The sequence below is a fragment of the Prosopis cineraria genome, unplaced genomic scaffold (genome assembly GCF_029017545.1).
Source record: "Prosopis cineraria cultivar Desert tree isolate PC_DT_omini unplaced genomic scaffold, ASM2901754v1 PC32, whole genome shotgun sequence".
Lineage (NCBI taxonomy): Eukaryota > Viridiplantae > Streptophyta > Magnoliopsida > Fabales > Fabaceae > Prosopis > Prosopis cineraria.
The window spans coordinates 49,906-71,398 of record NW_026555363.1 but is presented as its reverse complement, the minus strand read 5'-3'; the positions used below and the strand labels follow the sequence as shown (position 1 = coordinate 71,398).

The following is a 21,493-nucleotide window of genomic DNA, read 5'->3' as shown; positions in this document are numbered from 1 at the left end:
TGTAAAGTATAAGAGTGAGATAAATACAGACGCATACCTGCATTAGCATTGGGGCACTGCATGAAAAGAGTGGAAACGATATCTAGAAGAGCCATCAGAAAGCGGTATAGAGAAGACACGCTCATCGATATCTATTCTTCTTGGTTATGGATATGCTAATCCTTGCTAGCAGCTAGCTTGAGCTATTTGCTTCAATGCGCTCAAATTTATAAAGTTTTCAAAGTAGATACTTGTATCGACGAGGATTTGAATAATCATTTGTGATCTTGTGCATCTTTTCAAACATGTAACTTCACAGAAAAAGGCCCATTAATATTGACGTTTGACGTAACCTAGATATAGAATATTAATGGTGGGCATATATATTATAGCACATTTGCCTGCCACAAGCTCACAAGGAGCTTTCTTATACAATGTGTACTTATTTATTATGAAAATGAAGCCGTTACAATAAAGCCAGGTCAAACAACGTTAGCAGAAAATTAAAATGTTCTTAGAGGTAACAGGGTGGTCTACAAAAAAATTCATTAAGTCCCAGAATCATTATATAATACTAAATATAAAGTAGTCACGTTATTTTAATTTCGTCATAAATACTAAATAATATGCCTTCTTTCTTAAAATTTGTGTCACACACCAAACCCACGTGTTATTGAAAAGTGAAAATAAAAAATGTTTTGTCAAGGTTTAAGCGTGATTGGATCAAACTCTTCCAGATCGAATAACTACAGCAATAGCATAAAGCTCCATGAAGGATTGAAAGTTTTAGTCTTCTAATTAATTACAGTTTTGGTTGGGGTTGTGGTTGCAACTGCATTGTGTCGTTATGGTATGCCATCTCCTTCATTTAAATGATTAAGAAAGGCATTACTTTGCAGTAATTAAGAAGAAAAATATTAAATACGTTGAATTATATCAAAATTTATCAGAAATTTATAAAATATCTTTATGTATGAAGTTATTAAAAAATTTGGACTAAATTATTTCTATAATTAATGAAACAAATTTATCCAGTAAAAATAAACATTAACTTTAAGAGGAACAATTTGGGGAAAATGTAATAAATGCTTCTTGAAATTTTTAATTTTGTTTATAAATAAAAATAAAGACACACATTATAGTTTTTCTTATATTAAAAAACAGAGAGAGTATGTGTAATTTAGTGAAAAATGCATGTTAAATAGCCCAGTTTGTAATTTATCAGAGAAAGAGAAAGGATCCATATCGATGTTGCGCGACAGAATGTCGGATGTGAGTGACATTTCTTACCGTTAATTTTTGTTTTTTGGGGGGAATGCCAATGATGATTGGGTCAAGGGCTACATGAAGAATCAAGATTTAAATATTTAGTGTTCACGTTTAATGTCTAACATATCTCAAACAGAACTTCTTTAAAAAATATATATGTGTACATATGTATTAAATAAATATTTTTTGATAACATTCATGAGATTAGAAAATAAAATAAAATTATCAAGCATTTTCCCTAATTTTCTCATTTACACTAATTTTAAAGAGGGTTTGGGGCAATTAATTTTTTATGGCAGCCAACTGCAATTTTAAAGAGGGGAAAGTGTAATTTTGGTAAAAAAAAAATGTAAGACTAATTTTTGCTGATTTCATGGGGCAATTGTCCCCTCTTTCAACAACGTGGCCACGTCCCTAGTTCAAATTAGTTTAATTTATATCAATATCAAACTTATGATGGGCCCAAGCCTAAGCTTAAAAAAAAGCATGTATATAAGCTTAGAAGACATAAATTAAACCTAAAATCTAATTAATTTGGACACGTAATAACTAAATTCATATCATCTAGGAACTTTAATTTCAAGGCATGAAAAATAAATATTAATATGAAGGGAGAATCACACCTCAGGCTCTCAGAATGGAAAAAAAGCTGCGCTTGTTTATTATTAATATTACTAGTTGGTTCCTTATTGCTACTCAGAAACGGTTCTTCATCATTTGTATGTAGCATTCAGAATAACAAAAGGAAGTCCTGCTACGTTTAGTATTAATAATCTTTCAATCAGGTGTTTTTAATCCGTTTCATGGGCCACGCATGAAAAATGTTGGTATGGGCAAGAAGTATCATCCGCTGACAATAAATACTAATCTCAATGACGTATTAAGAGTATAAATTAAACAGTACTTTTTAATTAGATTTGCTTCATATATAGGAATTGAGATTCAAACCGCTCTCAACCATTTGCTTCAAGAACGAGAGTTCCCATGACTTTCAGTATTCTGAGTTGGTGTATATTAACTTAACCAGACTTAAGGCCAAAAATATAATTAATTTTATGATGGTAATTAAAGAAAAATATTATCCATTAATGGTTGACAATAAATTCAGATATTACATGTTGAGTAATAAATTAATAGGTTCCCATGTTTGGGGTTATATGCTCGATTAAGTACATGATATTAATTAATCATGTTGCCACGTGGATGTATAGCTAATTTAAATCTACAACTGTATGGGAAAAATCACCATATGAAATATTATACAACGAAAGCAGTTACATATATCCTTGTACGTGTATGGGGTCCATGGGGCCCATATCACATTACAAGAATTGATTGAGCTCTAGTAGCAAGGAAAAGAAAACCAAGGATTAACCCAAATGAGGAGACATATAAAAACCCTAAATTGAAGAGATAATAAGTAATTTCAAACCAGCTACGTCCTCAAGACATGATGAAACAAACATCTTCATGTGGGAGGACGTCTTGGAACCCTCGGAGGAGATCGTATCGGTGAAGGCGGTGAACGTGGCAAGTCCCCCGCCAATTTCCTCATTGTTATAGCTGCATAAATAGTACCCCACTAGTCATGAATCCATATTTTAATTCTAATATATATATATATATATATATATATTGTTTTTCATAGTTTTGATTCCATCTGGCTAGCTATTAATCCAACAACATCAACGTATAAGAAATTCATCTGTTGTATATATGATGAACAAAAATAACTAATCCAGGTAGGAACCAATTCTAAACATGGTTCTCATTTTGCATCTTATTGATTGGGGATACAAAGATCAAAGAATAAACCCTTCCTAATTAATGCATATTATATATAAATGCAAACCTGCGCCAGCATGGGGGCACTGCATGAAGAGAGTACTGGTAATGAGAATAAGAACCATCAGAAAGCGGTAAAGAGATGACACACTCATCGTCTCTATTCTTCTATTAGCTTCATCCGGTTAGAATTTATAGATCTATTTACACGAGAATAAACTTGGATATTTGAATAATCAGTCAAATTAGCCTAGCCCAAAAAAAAAAAAACAATTAATGCACTTATTTTCAAACATGATTTTGACAATACTACTTTCAAACGTATAATTTCGCAGAAACCCATTAACAATAAGTGACTAAGAAAATATATATATATATATATATATATAGCACTTTGAGGTACAACAACTGATGTAAAACTAAAAACAGAATACAACGCTAACATTTGACCTGCTTCACTTCTGGCCCAATCAAAACTTCTTTTTGTATCTGGAAAGCATTAAAATTGATGACCAAGATTATTTTAATGAGCGCTTCAACAATTTCAAAATCATGATTGGCACACATTAGCCCGCGGTGTTTGGTGTCCCGTTTGTTAAAACTGTAGTTTAACTTGGAGTAGAGTTAACTCTGCAAATTTGGTTAAAGGAAAAGTTGAAGTAGGCCAAAACTAAAGTTTGTTAGAGCTGATGTTCGTCAAGCACACACATGGTGATTATTGCTTCTTTACTAATCATATTTTTGGGCTTAAATTTGGTTTAGAGTTATTTAGTTTTGAAGTTCTTTACCGTGATTTTGAAAATTGTGTAACCTCAATTATAGCTATCAAGATAGGTCAACCCATTCCTTAAAGATTTAAGCTCATAAGCACTTATACCCGCGTTCCTCATTTTTTCCAAGCTCACCCTGGTTGACAGGGTCAAGCCTGCATACATATATATATATATATATATATTTAATTCAAGCTTCTAATTATAATAACGCATATATAACACTATTTGTTTAAGAGTGAAAAAAATATGTAATTTTTAAATATTTTAAAAATTTTATAAAAAAATTTATTTTATACAAATTTTATAAAAAAAATTTTATATTTTACTACAATAAAAAAAATTATTATTAATTAATTATTTTTAAATTTTATAATATCTTTCTTGATATCTGTTTTATAAAAATAATTTATTATTTTATTATTTTAAAATTTTATAATATTATTGTGTATCTCATTTCTTTAAAATACTATCTTTTATCTATTGTATTAGAAGCAGTTTGTTTTAGCTTATTTTATATAAAAATTATTTAGTTTTTTAAAATTTATTTTGTCATTTTCTTGTGTTTTGGAAAAAAAATTTGAATATTTGAATAATCAGTCAAAGTCAAAGACAGCAGAAAAAGTCAGTGCACGTATTTTCAAGCACGATGATTTTGATAATTAATGCGTACCATTTTTCAAAGGTATAATTTTAAAATTGGGTTTCGAGAACTGACAGGAACATGCCTCCCTTTGACTTGATTAAAACGATAATTTAAAGGCGGTCCAATTTATTAAAATGGACTCAATTTGAGTTGATTTTGTTTAAATAAAATTTAAAATATTTTATTTTATTTAAAAAATTAATATAATTAAGCTCGATCATAATAATTATGAATTTTAAATTTATTTGAGCTGATTTTAAATAATCAAAACATTTTTAAAATATTATTTTATTTTTTTTAAATTACTTTTAATTTTTAAATAATTCTGTTAAGTATCAAATATTATTTTGACTTTAAAAGAAGAAAAAATAATAATTTATTAACTTTATATTTAAGTAATTCTATTACTATTTTGTTATATTATGTATAGTTTATTCATAAATATTTTCTTTATTTATAAATTAATGTCTTAATTGTTTAAATATTGCTTTTATCATGATCATATATAAATATTTTATATATTTTAATTAAATTAAATTATTTTAATTATGATCAAGTTAAATATAATTTAATTATGATTAGACCATTAACTTAAAATTATTACCTCAATTAGTTCAAAATTTTAAACAAAATAATCATCATTATATTATATAAAATAAAATCATTTTAATTATGAGTAAAATATTATTTTTTTAAATTATTTTTTCTTTAACTTTTTATAGTGTTTAACCCCTACACATAAGAAATATTTATTCTAATTTATTTTTAATTTGTAATTAAGTCTGACGTAAATGATAACCAAATAAATATATAAGAATATTGTTTCATGTATTATGTTTATTTGGTAGTGGAGTTGAGAATTCCACTATGCCCAAATTTTATTTTTAAAAATATTTTTAATTTAATTTTTACTTTAAAATTAATTATCTTATTTTATAAAAAATATAAAATATATTTTTTTGGATACTCAAATGATGTATAGGATTCAAACAAATTTTTAAAAAATAATTAGATCTTAAAATATAAAAATTAATATTAAAATATATTTTAAATATTAATTTGAGATATTTTATTGATTAAAAATAATGAAAATATAAATATTTTTATTTTTTTAAAAATAAACTATAGTAATGCACTTAAATATATAATATTTCAATATAAAATAATATAAAAATTAAGAATTATTTATTATTTATTATATTTTATATTTTATATATTTTTTAAAAATATTTTTTTATTTAGGTATTCGGGCTTAGTCTAAACGCGATCAAGCTTAACCTAAATTTTTTAGGTTCTATTCGAGTCAGCTTGAATGAGCCCAAACATTAAAAAATATTATTTTTGTTAGCTCAACCCTAAATTTTTTGGATAGATTCAAGTTGACCTATCAAGTTTAGTTTAAATCATCGACTTTAGACCTTCTTCACTTCTAACCCAATCAAAACTTAATTTTGTCCTTATAAAGCCTTAAAAGTGACCGAGATTATTTTAATAAGCTTCAAAAATTTCAAATTTGGTTTTGGTACCATTGGTCCGACTTTGTTTAATTTTGTGTTTGCTAAAACTAATTCTAGTAAAATTGACTCTGCAAATTTGGCTTTAGGCAAAATTGAGGTCTATTATGATAATTTTGTTTCTCCGATAGTAACGTATTTCATCCTCTTACATGGTTGTGATTCCTTTGTGTAAACATCCTGTTTTTTCTAAGTTTAACTACTTTTCATTTCGGGATTTGATGGTGAATTAGGGTTCAAATAATTGAGATTGATCTTCTGCCTACATCTCCATTTTGATTTTTTACATAAACAAAAAATAACATCAGCCTCTTGCCATTTATTTGTAATTTAGAAGACTTGATCTATATTAATTTTTTTATTAGGTACTTATTTATAATTTTTAAAGCCTTTTCTATGATTTTCTTAAACAACTAACGATTAAATTAATAGACAACATACGAGGAGCGATATTACTCCGTTTTAGTACATGAGGGATGACATGGTATCATCTTTAAATTGAGGGCTCATTGGTGTTCGAAAATATTAAAGAAATTGAAAGGAAAAATCAACACTTTAAGCCATAATTTAATAAGTAAATTATACGTACAAATTAAATATACAATAACAAACATAAATGACTAAAATAATGTATAGGATGATGTCATCAATAAATTTAATATCTAAATCAAAATAATGTGTGCAGGAAATAGTCACGATTCGACCTTTTACTTCCTTGTCCTTTCTTTAAGGTTTTTTGTTTGAATTCAATGCAAAATGACAATGTTATTATTTATTGTCACTTGTAATTTGAGTTCTCAGTACGGACGAAGAAAGATCATAATGAAAAAGAACTCACACACCCACTCCTGTGAGTAGTTAAGAAAGGACGGAGTCTCGAACGGATTCATTTAGTTCACTATCTTAATAAATGACCCACGTTTTTTAAAAGAAATCTGGTTGGATTGGACCAAGCCCATGTATAGCAGATAATGCAATTGCTCTCGGTCCTTATTAGGTTGGGTTGGTTTGATAAATGGGCCGACATTTTCAAATAGAATTGGTAGACTCAATAGTCATTAGGAATGCAAATTCTATCCTGGAAGAATCATTTGACATTCAACAACCACAAACTAGTGTTCTCTGCTTACAATCCTTAATTAATTTATGAAAAAATGAGAACGCATGATAATAACATCTCTAAACTTAAAAATTTTGCTATGTACCAGTGCCCGAGAATATATATATTTATATATCTCAAAACTCAAATACATGGTGAAATTCACATTACATTTTAATTTAAAATATTAAGACTTAAGTTTAAGAGCCTTTTTACTATAAATGACTAGTGACCATGATCCAGAGTGGTGGGAGGGGAACCGCGGGGCACAGTAGGTGAGCTTGGCAAACTACCCAGTTTCCTCATATTCATTGTATCTGCAAACTAAACAAAACATCATCAGCTCACACATTCATTTAATTGAATTCCCAATTTCTTTAGGGTCCATTTAAATTCACTACATTTAACTTTTTGAAAGCACATTTCTACATTTAAAAAGTTAAATATTATTTGGCTACTTTAAAACTATCCAAAATGACTTTCTAAAAGCACATTCAAAAGCAACCAAAATGTAAATTTGCTAGCATAACTCAATGAAGCTTTTCAAAAGCACATTCACATTTTCTTCCGTCCAATTGCTCCTAGACATGTCAGAAAAATAACCCATTTGCATGTGATTTGATGATTTATTTTGTTCAATTACATGGCACTGCACCATCAGCAATTATCTTGCAGCAATTTCCTTTTACTGTGCTTCCATTCCCATAGTGGGTGATTTTTTTTTTTTGTATCAAATTATTTTTAGATCAAATTATTTTGCTTCCATTCCATTACTTTGCTTTTATATCAAATTATTTTTATATTTTCCTTTCTTTTCTCCTGCTTCAGTGATTTTTTTTTTTGCATTTTCATCCGTTATTTCTTTTTACATTAATTTCTCCTAGTTAAGTGATAAATTTTTATTAAAATTAATTAAATAAGTTATTAATAATTATTGTGTTATCTATGTATATTACTCATCTATAATTTATAATTAATTAATTAACATATTCCCTTAGCCAACATCCAAGGGAATATTATAATTAATATTCTCTCCATCCAAATTTACAAAACATTCTTTTTTTGGAAATTACACATATAAAGAAAGTTCATTAAATACAATTTATAATCTTCATTTTTATAAGACATTTTAATTTAATGTGAAGCATTTGTATAACAAAAAATTACAAATAATAAAAATTAATACCCTTTTTTATAATTGTATATTTAAAAATACATTTTACTATATATAATCCAAACAACTTTTAATTTATCAAACTAATTTTTGAAAAAATGGATCTAAACATAAATTTTATTATAACAACTAACTTTTATTAAATTAATTTTTATCAAATGAACTTTATCAAACTAACTTTTATCAAATTAAAAACCTAACACACACTTATTCTGTTGAGGGTATGTAATGACAAAGATTGTCAAAATGAGAGCGAAGCAAGAAGATAGGTCTCGCTCCTGCACAAACCTGAAGAAACTTCAGTGGACAGAACGGCGATAAGAATGGAGATGAATAATATTCTTCTCTCTTAATTCTTCTCTTTCTTCCTATTGGTTTTCCCTTCCTCATCTATCATCTTACACCTCCAATTTATTTACTCATTATCACACTAATTTATTCAGTATACATAATTTGGCCAATAACAATTGAGAGAGCCAACGTCGTTGTCACACGTAAAACACGAGATTCAAATGAAAATTAGACCGCCCCAATATTTGAACCTCACAAACAATATTTTACAATAATTTTAAAAAATAAAAAAGCTGAAGAGGGATCTATGAATGAATTATGAGAAGATATTACTACTAAAGAATGCTTAATTACAATAACGCCAATAAATATTTATGAGGGATATAGTGCTTTTTTTTTTACTTTTTTTTTGTTTTGAAAAAGTCATTTGGTACTCAATACTATTATTTACTAACATGGATTTCGGTACGTAGGTTGTCCCAGGAGAAAAATTAAATTCCAGCTGTATCGAGATTAATTAAAGAGCTGTAATGGGTCATTTCAAATCTGTTTTATTTATTTCTTGTTTCAGTCCTTCATTCTAATTACAATTTTTGAGGGGATCTAATTTGTTCCTTCATTACGTGTGATTCTCCCAAGATTCAATCGTGCATAATTTCAAAATATTCCAGAGGAAACCAGCTGGCAAAGTAGGATCAGTTACAATTAGCATTGACTATATATATTCCATAGCCCTCGTAGTGGCCGAGGCACATACAATTGAGGGTGGGCAAATACCCTCCCTCAACTTGAAAAATTTATAAGGAGTGGGTACAACAGTTTTAAATCCATTAGACCTAAACTAAATATATTTGAATTTTTAAAAATTGGGTGTTTTTATATTTCACTTAAGATTTTAAATTTTGAATCCATCGTATTTAAATTTAAATTATTTTTATAAAAATATCATTTTAATTTTTCTTTTTTATTATTGTTTTACAAAGTGTATTGGCCCACTCTTGAGAATTTAGAGAAGAATGATTACGGTGTTGAATATTACAATAAAGAAGTTACATAAGTTTCCCTGTAAAATTGAAGACCAGCTTCTGCAATTTACTCGCTCTGCATGTAAGGAAAGAATAATAGAGACGTGATCATATGAGAATACATAGATCCTTTATTAATTGTGTTGATCATTCCCAAAAATGTCTAGCTATACTTCGGTGGTGGAGGTGGTCGTGCTAGAGGTGGTTTGAAAATTGGTGCTTTACGCAGAGACCCTTTTGGTGGAGGTGGTGTTCTTGGCAAAGATCCAGCCAGTTTCCTCATCGTCATGCCTGCATATGTATGTGTCTATGTTAAGGAATAGGGAGTGACAGCTCATAAATAAGAACAGCGTAAGGGTTTAAGTTTATGATTGAGTAATTTCACTTTATTATATAGTAGTTATCAAAGTAAACTTTATCTGAGAGGAGATTTCATACACATCAACTTAGTATAAGTCTGCTTACATTTGATACATTTGAACATCCTGGCAATACATATTTAATATGGATCCCATATCATTATTATTAAGGTGAGTACGACCAATTTTGCGTCTTCCAAAATGAGGAACTACACAATGACTGTATTATGTAAAGTATAAGATTGTATAACAAATACAGAAACATACCTGCATTAACGTTGGGGCACTGCAAGAAAAGAGAGGAAACGATAACTAGAAGAGCCATCAGAAAACGGTAAAGAGAAGACACGCCCATCGATCTCTATTCTTCTTAGTTATGGATATGCTAATCCTTGCCAGCAGATAGCTTTAGCTATTTGCTTCGATGCGTTCAAATTTATATAGTTTTCAAAGCAGATACTTACATCAACTTGTATTAGAATAATCATTTGTGAACTTGTGCATTGTTTTCGAACATGTAACTTCACAGAAAAAGGCCCAGTAATGTTGATGTTTGACGTGACCTAGATATAGAATATCAATGGTGGGCATATATGGCAGTACCAGTCAGCGACAACGCGTTTTGATTCTTACACACCAATCATGTTTCATTTTCTGTTCCTAGTCAATAATGAGTTCTGTATTTATTATGAAAATGAAGGCAGGTCAAACAATGCTAGCAGAAAAATCAAAAATATTGTTGGGTAGGTGTAAAGGTGCGGGAAGGTTAATTTTAGTCTTCTAATTAATTACAGTTTTGGTTGCGATTGCAATGCATTGCGTAGTTGTGATATACTATCTCCTTCATTTCAATGATTAATAAAGATATTAAATTGCAATAATTAGGAAGAAAGATATTAGATAGCTTGATACATGCAAATTATCTCAACGCCGGATAAAATCTAGTTTCTCTGCTCATTTTAAATTTGGATATACTAAAAATAAAAATTTAATGGTCCACGTAAATAATGAAAAATGTAATGGAAAACAAATATATTATACCAAAAATACCCATTATTTGATATGTATATAGTTAAATAATATATATTTAATTTTTTATGTAAGATTATAAATTCATTTCAAACCAATTGATAAGAAAATGAACACAATTAGCACTAAGAAAAATATGAGGTCATTGACTTGAGTTTTGGGAAGGCACACTTGAATCCTTAGCTCGAATTCATCACCTCACATTTCTCTGTGTTCACTTCTTTACTAATAAAGTTAAAATGAATTTCTTCTTTTGATATAAAAAATATATATCAAACAATATATTATTAAAAAATATACGAACTAGCTATTCGAATGCTTGGAAGGCTTGAGAATTGAAGTTAAGTAACCAGAAAATTCGGCCAAAAAAAAAGAAAACCTAACCAGGAAATGAGTCTCTTTTCAATTTTTCTAGATTTGAAAACTAAGGCCCGCCAAACCCTTCATCGAATATTAAGCTTCAAAATGCTCGCCATCACTAGACATCTCAATTAGCTGTAAACACACAGATATTAGCCCCATCATTTGACTTATTGACTAGCTCATAAATTCCACGGCCCTTGCAAAGTGTATTAGTCCAGATGATGGAGTTCAATATTACAATGAAGAAATTACGTATATATATGCTCCTTGCACATGTGAAATCCAGATTCTGCTACTCACTCGCTCCATGAAGAAAAGAAACAGATATGCAAACACACACACATCCTTTATTAATTCTCTTGATCATTCTAGAAAATGTCTAGCTATAGTGCGGTGGAGGTGGAGGAAATTGGGTCGGACCCGGCCGTGGTGGCGGTGGAGGGGATTTGAAAGCTGGAACTCTGGGCACAGACCCATTCGGTGGAGGTGGTCTACTTGGCAGAGAACCAGCCAGTTTCCTCATCGTCATACCTGCACATGTAATAGCTCCTGTCATGAATTCTCATTATTTTTTAAACTCTTTTTTCTTTCTTTCAAAATCATGTCAAAACATACATGTAATGGAATGGGAGTAACCACTCGAGAGAAAGATCGTTGGGTAAGGATGTCATAGGTTAATTCAAAAGCTCTTGTTTTATTTACTGTGAGACTTTATATATCAACTAAAATCTACTAATATTCTAACTATCTATATTTAATCTGATGATACCATATTACAGTCTATTAAGGTGAGTACAACCAATTTTGCGTCTTCCAAATTAGTGAACTCTACACACACACAATGATGGTCTAGTATAAGGCTGTAAAAAATACAGACGCATACCTGCATTAGCGTTGGGGCACTGCAAGAAAAGAGTGGAAACGATAACTAGAAGAGCCATCAGAAAACGGCATAGAGAAAACACACCCATCGATCTCTATTCTTCTTGTTTATGGATATGGTAATTCTAGTATTAGCTAGCTTTAGCTATTTGCTTCAATGCGATCAACTTTATAAGTTTTTCAAAGCAAATGTACCTATATCGACTTGGATTTGAATCATTAATCATTTGCGAACTTGTGCATATTTTCAAACATGTGACTTCACAAAAAAGGACCATTATTAACACTGATGTTTGACATAACCTGGCTATAGAATATTAATGGGCATACAGCGCTTTCTTGTACATCAAGCTTGTTTCATTTTCTGTTCCTAGTCAACAACGTGTTCTGTATTTAGCCAGGTCAAACAATGTTTAGCGGAGAAAAATGTTGTTGGCGTGGGCTATCGTGGTCTACAAATTAAATCCATTCATTAAATCCCAGAGATCTTTATATAATACTATAACATAGTCACATTATTCATGAATACTGATTAATATGAATTATTTCTTAAACTTTATATCATACGCCAAACCCACGTGTAATTGAAAAGTAAAAAGAAACACAGTTTTGTCAGGTTGAAGCGTGCAGGGATCAAACTCTTCCAGAGTGCATGAATTTTCTAAATTACAGTTTTGGGCGATTGCGATTGCATTGCGTCGTTGTGATACACTCTCTCTTTCATCCCAATGATTAAGAACGATATTAAATTACAATGATCGAACATATTAAAAATAGGTTCAATTATATGAAAATTTAGTTATATGTAGATCTTTAATTTATGTTAGGAAGTTATTTTTACAAGTAATAATGCACTGGAGCTCCGACTGTCATTATTTTCGTTAATAAAAAAATATAGCGGTAAAATAGAATAATTAAAGCTTGCCACCGCCACGCTTTCGAGCCTTGGCAAGGCACACTTGAATCCCTAAAAGGAACGCAATTATGCGTGCTTTGTGATGTCCAGGGCAATGTTGCTTTGTGATGTCCAGGGCAATGTTGCTTTGTTTTCTAATAATCTAAGAAGAAAATCTCTTATGGATAACGAATGAAATATGCAACAACAAAAGGATAAAACCTTCGACTGTGATACCATGTTGCATCAGTGAGGCACAGACACTGTTCAACAGTAAGGCTATCCATTAATTTAATCACCTTACATTCGCTGCCCTAGGGCATTATTATTTCATGCCATAATATAATCTCTTGAAGAAATTAAACAACCCATATTTACACGTACACATGCGTTCTGGTCTGGAAATTGAAGGTTCTATAGTGGCGGCGGCGGTGGGGCCACTGAAGGGACACGTGGACGTCGGCGAGGAGTCCAAACAGGAGATCGTTTCGGTGGAGGTGGGGCCCTCGGCAGGGCGCCTGCCAGTTTTCTCATGGTCATCCCTGCATAATAGCAATTCTAAATCTCACCACTCCATATATTTATGATTTATTATAAATACTAAATAACGTGAGTTGACTCATTATTTCTCAACCTCATGTTTAAAAAGTATATGTGGATCCGAATATACATGTTGAAACAGAGTAGAGAGTACGTATAGTAAGCTGTGATGAGGCATGCCTGCAGTGTCATTGTGGGAGTGAAAGCAGAGATTGGAGGCGAGAAGAAGCAGCAGCAGCAGCAGCATCAGAAAATGGGACCCATACGATGACACTCCCATTGATCTCTCTCCTGGGTGGATATGCTTATGCTATACGTAGCTATATAGCTAGTAGCTTCATCGATTACGTCCAAATTTATAAATGTTTCCAAGCAAATCATGCAAATTAAATCTCATTGACTTCAATATAGATCCGATTGACTTGCCGATACATGTAACTTCGCAGAAGCACCTCTACGATATGCCTAATTGACCGACTTCACTCAGATTCCATCTTCGGACACCAATGCTTTTACCTTTTTTTTTTTTTTAACTTTTCTATATTGCTATTTTGAAATAAATAATAAATTTTTCATGAGATTCTCGACCCAACAACTTGCCTAAAACCTTTTTTCTATTTTTAAAATATTAATTATTTTTACCAAGTGGGAAAAAAATATTAGAACACGCTTTCTCGTTCATTAAACTTTGGTTTTCGTAGTATTATTTTCTTCCATAGCCGACAAGGTGGACAGAATTTAATGATTTATATTAGAAGCAGCCAGCTGGAGAAGCAGAAGTGAATTGGAAAAATAAATGTCGTGGGGTGGGTGGTCCCAGAATGAAAAGTAAACAATATTCTCCATAGGAGTCGATTGTACTGTCGAGGTTCAACATTTTCCAGAAGGCTTGGTGTCATATATAATAACACTGGCATTGTAAAATAAATAAAACATAGAAATTAAGTAAAGCTTTACTCATAAGTTATAAATAGTATCAAACTCGAACTTTGTTGAAAAATAGTCCAGTCCAGATGAATAGTCCATCTTTATGTTTATGGGCTTTCGTTTTGGGCCTGGATATTTTTGGTTCCTATCGTATTCGTTCAGATTTCTTCTAGCTTTCTTGATTCTGTTTTGAGGCCTATATAAACTTTGGATAGCCCAGGTTTTTTGTTGAGAAAAGACGATGGGGCTTTGCCCAGTCATGTGCTTAGTTTTATCATCTAAATTGTTTATTCAGCTCTATGATTTTCCAACAAACTTTACATGAAACATATGTCTAATCTAGTTATTAAAAAAAAAGCCTGTTAAATGGCTCAATTCGTATTTTATTAGAGAAAAACAGGAGAGATCCGAATGTTTACCGATATAACACACTACTGCTATAATATAGCTTAGAGTTTCTGAAATATATCATGCATGTCTTCATGTTTCCATTATTCTTTAAAATTATAAGAAACGTTTAACAAGTTTTACACAAATTAAGGTTTTTTTTTAATTAGAGAGCAGGCACTAACAGACTGAGATTGCAAATTAAGAAAATATAATTAAACTAGTTAAAATTAATTATTCTCATTAAATATGTCTCCCTTTTCAATAATTTTTTAAAACTACCCTTCATCAATAAAAAATTATAACATGGGAAAATTAAGAAGAGGGATTAATACTGTTAAAATTTAATATAAAGGATTATAAAAATTAAAACTAGGGTGAAGGACCAAGATAAGTGTAATTAACTATTACAATCTTAGTATAAAATCCGTCAATAATTTCTTAACAGGGCAAAGGAAGTAACTTACTTTATATAACCTCTCAAAAGTATTAGTACTCCGATCCGATGCCCCAGAGGGCTCGCTCGCTTTGTTGCTTGCTAGGATTCCGCCACGCGAAGAAGAAGAATAAATATATCACTGTCTCTCTTGCTCCCTTTGCGCTACCAAATCTGAACCGCCATCTAAAATGATCAGGAGAGGAACAGAACGATCGGGATCCATCCAAAAATGAAGAACCTTTGTTAGAGAGAATGAGAAACTTGCTTGAATATCAGAACAGAGAGCACAGAATGAAATTAATGGATGAAGAAAAAGAGGATGTGTAAGAAAAACCTGTCGTCTGGATTTAAGGGGCATGAATACGAATTGCAAGGAAAGCAGAGTGAACAGAACGATCTGGTAGTAAAGAAACTGTAAGCCAATATAAGATAATGATTCCTGGTGACGACTGATATGATACAAGGAATAGGGAAGAATACGAATGGCTTCAAAGAAATGCGAAAGGAACGATCTCTCGGCTGCAAAACTGGAATGAAATTAAAAAAAAAAAAAGAAATGGAATACTCTTATATATAAAAACGGAAGCAGTATCTATCCTATGATTCAACATATCCGTACACTCAACGGGTCAAAAACTAGTAAAAAAATTTTAAAAAAATGGTAGCCATGGGAGATGCGATTCTAATAATTGGTAATTGTAATAATTAAGTAACATAATAACTGAATTAATTGGTGATTGTATTCCATGTTTATATATTTTTGGTTGAAGAGAATGGTGCTTCTCGCACCAAAAATAAAATCAAGTGAGTGGTTGATTTGGTCTAGCGATATACGTTCTCAAGAGAGATTTAAAAGGACAAAAGTAAAATCAAGTGCTTTATATCCCTTTGGCCCATTGGTCCAATCAAATTTTGACACTGAAAAAAAAAATAAAGCACAAGCAAAATTTCATTGGAGAATGGACCCAATGACGATAAAGTACTTGACTTTTAATTTTGTCCTTTTAAAATACGCCATTTTGTATGGTCAAAAATCAAGACAAAGCACCTTTCACAGGGGACTGACTAATCATGATGATTGGGTCCAATTGTGAGGGGGCTGAAGAATGATGATACACACTTTGGAACTGATTTAATAATATTTTGGTTTTCAATATATTCTCTCACCTTGTAATGGGTTTTTTTTTTTTTTTTCGGTTTGAATTGAAAAAAAAAACAAAAGAATGTTTTATTTATAACATCAAGGACTCACGATTTGCGTCTTAAATTCCGACGCCTAATCAATTGAGAATGGCCGGAAGGTAAACCCAATAATAAATACTTGCATGGAAATTTAGTAATGATGAAACACGTTCTATTATAAATGAGTTTTATTGTAAGTGTACATTTCCTCAGGATTTGTTGAGCTCCGTTTGGAAAAATGGGGAAATAGAAGAGTCATGGGGAAGAGCAGTGGACAATAATTGCTATCTTGTAAATGGAGAACGCTGGACCATTGGAGTTAATGCTCCCATGAATTTTGAATTATACATTCGAAATTTGAAAATGGAGAGGTCGCCCATGGCAACTGAAGCAATATAATGGGATGCATAATAAATGGAATGGACCAATGAGAGAGAAGAATTAACATGTTAACAAAGTGTGCTGACCAATCAGAGTGGAGAGATTTTCATGTGACCAATCAGAATCATCTTATGAGATTTGAATTAATATGTATAATTAAAAGTTCTTAGGAACAATAGATAATTAATACTCTCTCCGTTTTAAATTATAAAGTATTTTAAAGGAGTTTTTCTATTTTAAAATATAAAACATTTTAAGTAGATTAAGATTTTATTAAATGCATCAATTTCAATATTACCTTTTTTCTCTTTATAATTAATTTTCATCTTTTTTAATGTATCATATGATGTGCACTTTTGAAATTTTATATTTTTGTTTTGAAAAGATAAGGTTATTAAGTATATTTAATAGTATTTATTAGTATGTAAATTTTATCTAAAATACCTTATAATTGAGACAAAGGTAGTAATTCTTTTTTTTTTCCAGTGAACAATAATTAATACTTCATATAATTAAGGAAGGCAGAGTTATATATATATAGGCTAAATTACACACTATTCCTTTGACTTTGGGACCATGTACATATTACCCCCTTGACTTTTAAAATTTTATAATGAACCCCCCAACCCTTATATTTATACAGATAACTTCATATAATTAATTTCATACATTAATTACCTATATATAATTTAAAATTTAGGGGTTATCTGTATGTCAATCAAATTTTGAGAGGCTTAAATACACATAAAAATAAAGTCTAAGGTGGTATATAATTGATAGCTAAGGTTGTTTGCATAAATTTAGAAGCTCAATGAGATTTATTATTAAGTTTCAAAGGGTAAAAGCAGTTATTTGTACATGATTCAAAGTTTAGGAAAGTTTTGTGTAATTTAGCCATATATATAATATAAATTTTGGGTTGAAACAAGCAATAAAAATATTTGTGAATTAATTAATAGTCTTGGCCACGTACATATTGAAACATGCAGAACAATAATCCTTACTTTCATTTAAATGAATGGTTTACAGCAAAACTTGATATATGTTGACGGAGTATGCTCACATCGAATTGAGGGCTTGCGATGGCAACATCAGTCAAACAAAACACATAATTAAAGAGATACATTGTCAATGTCAACGTTGGATTCAAATTAATAAACTAATGTTTTATTTTGGTATTTAAAGAAGGCGAAGGAAAAAAATGTTTATTTTGGTATATCTATATATGAAAGGGAAATAGAATCTAATCCACTGGATATATTTTGATCGAGTCAAGCTGCTTTGTTCAATATTTCTTTTATTTTCCTTTCTTTCTTTTTTTATTGGTGGTTAATTTGAAACCTGCAGTACAATACTTGGGTAAATTGTAATCGTTTTTCTTACGTTTCTCTAGCCACGTAAATGTTGAAACATGCATGACGATTATCCTTTTATTTGAAATAACAAATTATACAAATCATGCTCACACCTAATTGACATGGACTTGTGATGGTAACATCACTAAATAAAACGGATAATTAAAGAGGTATTGTCAATATCGACGTTAGATTAATTAGTCAAATGTTCACACCTAATTCACATTTTCGCTTGGACTCCAGATTATGTTGAGAGTATCATTTCTCTCTCTGACTCAATGAAGAATGGGAAAATCACGCAAGGTTCCATGTATCAATTCTAATTCTCAAAATGTCACTTGAAATGCACAAATAGCCCTAAAGTCCCATAAGTTTTAGGGATAATTTCACCAAGGCCTTCAAAATGAACTTATTTATTGTGAGGGTTCAATACATGCTGAAAATACATTGCAGGTCCTGAGGTCCAAGTCCTTCAATGTAATACAATTTTATGTATCAATTACCAAAATGTCCTTGCCTATCCCTCTCTTTTTGTTTTTTTTTTTTTTTAGTGTCCCTGTCACTGGTTGCCTAAGGCACCTTGCTGGTGGGAGGCTACTACAGAGCTCCAACACGGGTGTGGTTGGTCAAACATGGGTAAAATGTGCTAAGGGACAAGGGCAGATTTTGAACCTTGACCCTTAATTTCTCAAAATGAAGAAATCATTGAGCCAATATACATTGTAATATAATCTATAGTGCAAATTTAGAATTTTATTTGTCATTGTATATCATGGATGTCTTTTTTGTTTATATCCGAATAATTACTTATAAATATTCAAACATAATTTGTTCATACATAAAAATAGTTAGAGAGAGTTATCCTAGAGTCTCATGTAAATATTACAAATACTCTTAAGTTCCCTTGAATGGTCAAACTACTCTGAAGTCTCTACAGATTGATGATAGATATGTTTCATAAAATTTTTATAATTTTTATTATAATATATATATATATATATATATATAAAACATGTAAATTTAAATCGTACAAATTAACAATCTAGACGATTCAAATGCTCATGCCTGATGAGCACCAAAATCAAATGTGTTTTTTCGTGGTCATCCCTGCATACATGACCACTCCAGATATATTGTGCATCTGTTATAAATATTAAATAAAGTGACTTGATTCATTATTTCTCGAACTAATGTTTAATTAAAATCATGTTTCCAAGCATGCATGCATATCGGTGATGCTGCACGTTCCTATAACTAGTAGCTCCATCGATCACGTCCAAATTTATACATGCATGTTTTCCAAGCAAGTCATGCAAATTGAATCCCATTGACTTTAATTTAGATCCGATTTACTTGCCCATGCATGTAACTTCGCAGAAATGCCTCTACGATATAGCTAATTTAGTGACTTCACTCAGATCACATCTTCTCGCTTAGGACTATTTAATTGCTTTTACATGGGCAATTTATATTTTATTAATGGGACACCATGTTTTTACCTGATTTTTATTTTTTACTCTTCTACATTGCTATTTTGAAATAAATAATACCGATACAGTCCTTGAATTTCCATGACATTATCATCAATATACTTTATAATGAGGGGACTCCAAAGGATTTCATCAAATTATTAAAGACGACAAATATTATTTAGTTCAATTAGTAAGGAACAGTTACATGTACCTGTGAAGATATTATTAGCTAGTACTCCTCAGTTTAAAAATGTAATCACATTAATAAATTAATTATTTGTCTTTAAACTAACACCATCTTTTTAAAATTTATCCCTATTTAATAGTGTATTTCATTCGAAAATAAATATTAAATAATTTATTTATTAGAGGCTCTTTTGAAAAAAAAAAAATACTTTAAAATACTAAAAATGTCTTATATTTTTTAACATTTAACCTCTCAAAAAATACATTATATTTTTAATAGAGAAAGTATAAAATTTATAAATATTATTTGAGTCGTGAAGCATGTCCTTTATTTATAACCCAACTCATCTAAATTTTTTAAAAATAAGAAAAAAATGAATTTTTAAATAAAAAAGATGATTATCAAGTGGGAAAAACATTACACTACGAAAATAAGTAGAACAAATTTCTTTTGAATTCTTTTAATAAAACAACACAATTTTTTAATAATTATTTCGAACCGTGCATGGATCTTGCCCAGTCCAATTTTAATACTCTCCAAAAACCTAAATACAATTTTAAAATTGTTAAAGAACATTTTGTCTCTTAACTATTTGTTTAGAAACATCTGATATGTTAAATTTATTTATGGTGCAATTTCTCCTATCAATATTAAAAAAACAGTGCGATCAGCAAACTACCATTAAAAAAAATTAACTTTGATAGTTATTTGACACAAAAAAAATATAGAAAATGACCCAAAAAATTTCAAAAATATGATACAAATATTATGTTTAATCTATGAAAAAGATCATGTTGTCATTTTGATCAGCTACGGGGTGATTACTAGATTATCATTGCTAACCACAACACCTGTAAGTATTAATACGAAATATGCTGAATCTTTTTTTTTTTTTTGAGAAGTCGTTTGATAGGCAATATTATTTAGTAACATGGATTTCAGTAGGCTGTTCCCGGAGAACAATTAAATTCCAGTTGGATCAGGATTAAAGCGCGGAATACGGGTCATTGGAAGTCCGTTTTATTTCCTGGTCTTAGCCCTTCATTATTTTTCTGAAAATATAAGGAGTAGGCCCTGCTAACAACAAGGAATGTTTCTCCGAGGTACTGAATACAATAATGGATAAACCTCTTCAATTAAATTAAACATGCACAAAAACCTGTAGGCACTTGCTTAAGTGATACAAGCCTACTACTCACAGTTGGTGTGTCAATCCTTCATCCTAATTACAATTTTGAAGGTATCTTATTTCAAAATATTTTTCGTTTAAATTTCGCAAAGAAAACTAGCGGGGAGATACGCGCACGGTTACAAATGTGTGTGTGTGTGTGATTTTGTTTGATCATCGCTCATCAGCTTAATTAACCCTATCTCCTCGGCCAACATAAACTATTCGAATGTTTGATCAAGATTTGAAACTATGGTCTCCAAACCCTTTATGGAACATTAAACTTGAAAATTCTCGCCATCACTAAACTTAGCATCTCAGTTAGCTGTAAACACACATATATTATGGTCTCATATCATTTAACTGGCTCATCAG

At 30.4% G+C, this 21,493-nt stretch overlaps 1 protein-coding gene and 2 long non-coding RNA genes across 3 annotated transcripts; all 3 read right to left on the bottom strand.

Annotated features, from left to right (window-relative positions):
- Positions 1 to 9,532: 9,532 nt before the first annotated feature.
- LOC129294990 (uncharacterized) lies at positions 9,533 to 10,660 on the bottom strand. The gene is made up of 2 exons (XR_008589481.1): positions 10,179 to 10,660; positions 9,533 to 9,843 (listed from the first exon to the last, which is right to left on the bottom strand). It is a non-coding gene; the product is annotated as an uncharacterized LOC129294990 (long non-coding RNA).
- A 371-nt stretch (positions 10,661 to 11,031) lies between these two features.
- LOC129294992 (uncharacterized) lies at positions 11,032 to 12,379 on the bottom strand. The gene is made up of 2 exons (XM_054933473.1): positions 12,187 to 12,379; positions 11,032 to 11,834 (listed from the first exon to the last, which is right to left on the bottom strand). Exons 1-2 carry the CDS (start codon positions 12,272 to 12,274, stop codon positions 11,683 to 11,685), a joined length of 240 nt encoding a protein of 79 aa, XP_054789448.1. The 5' UTR covers positions 12,275 to 12,379; the 3' UTR covers positions 11,032 to 11,682.
- An 865-nt stretch (positions 12,380 to 13,244) lies between these two features.
- LOC129294991 (uncharacterized) lies at positions 13,245 to 15,910 on the bottom strand. Its single transcript, XR_008589482.1, has 3 exons — positions 15,708 to 15,910; positions 15,402 to 15,556; positions 13,245 to 13,622 (listed from the first exon to the last, which is right to left on the bottom strand). It is a non-coding gene; the product is annotated as an uncharacterized LOC129294991 (long non-coding RNA).
- Between the last annotated feature and the right edge of the window lie 5,583 nt (positions 15,911 to 21,493).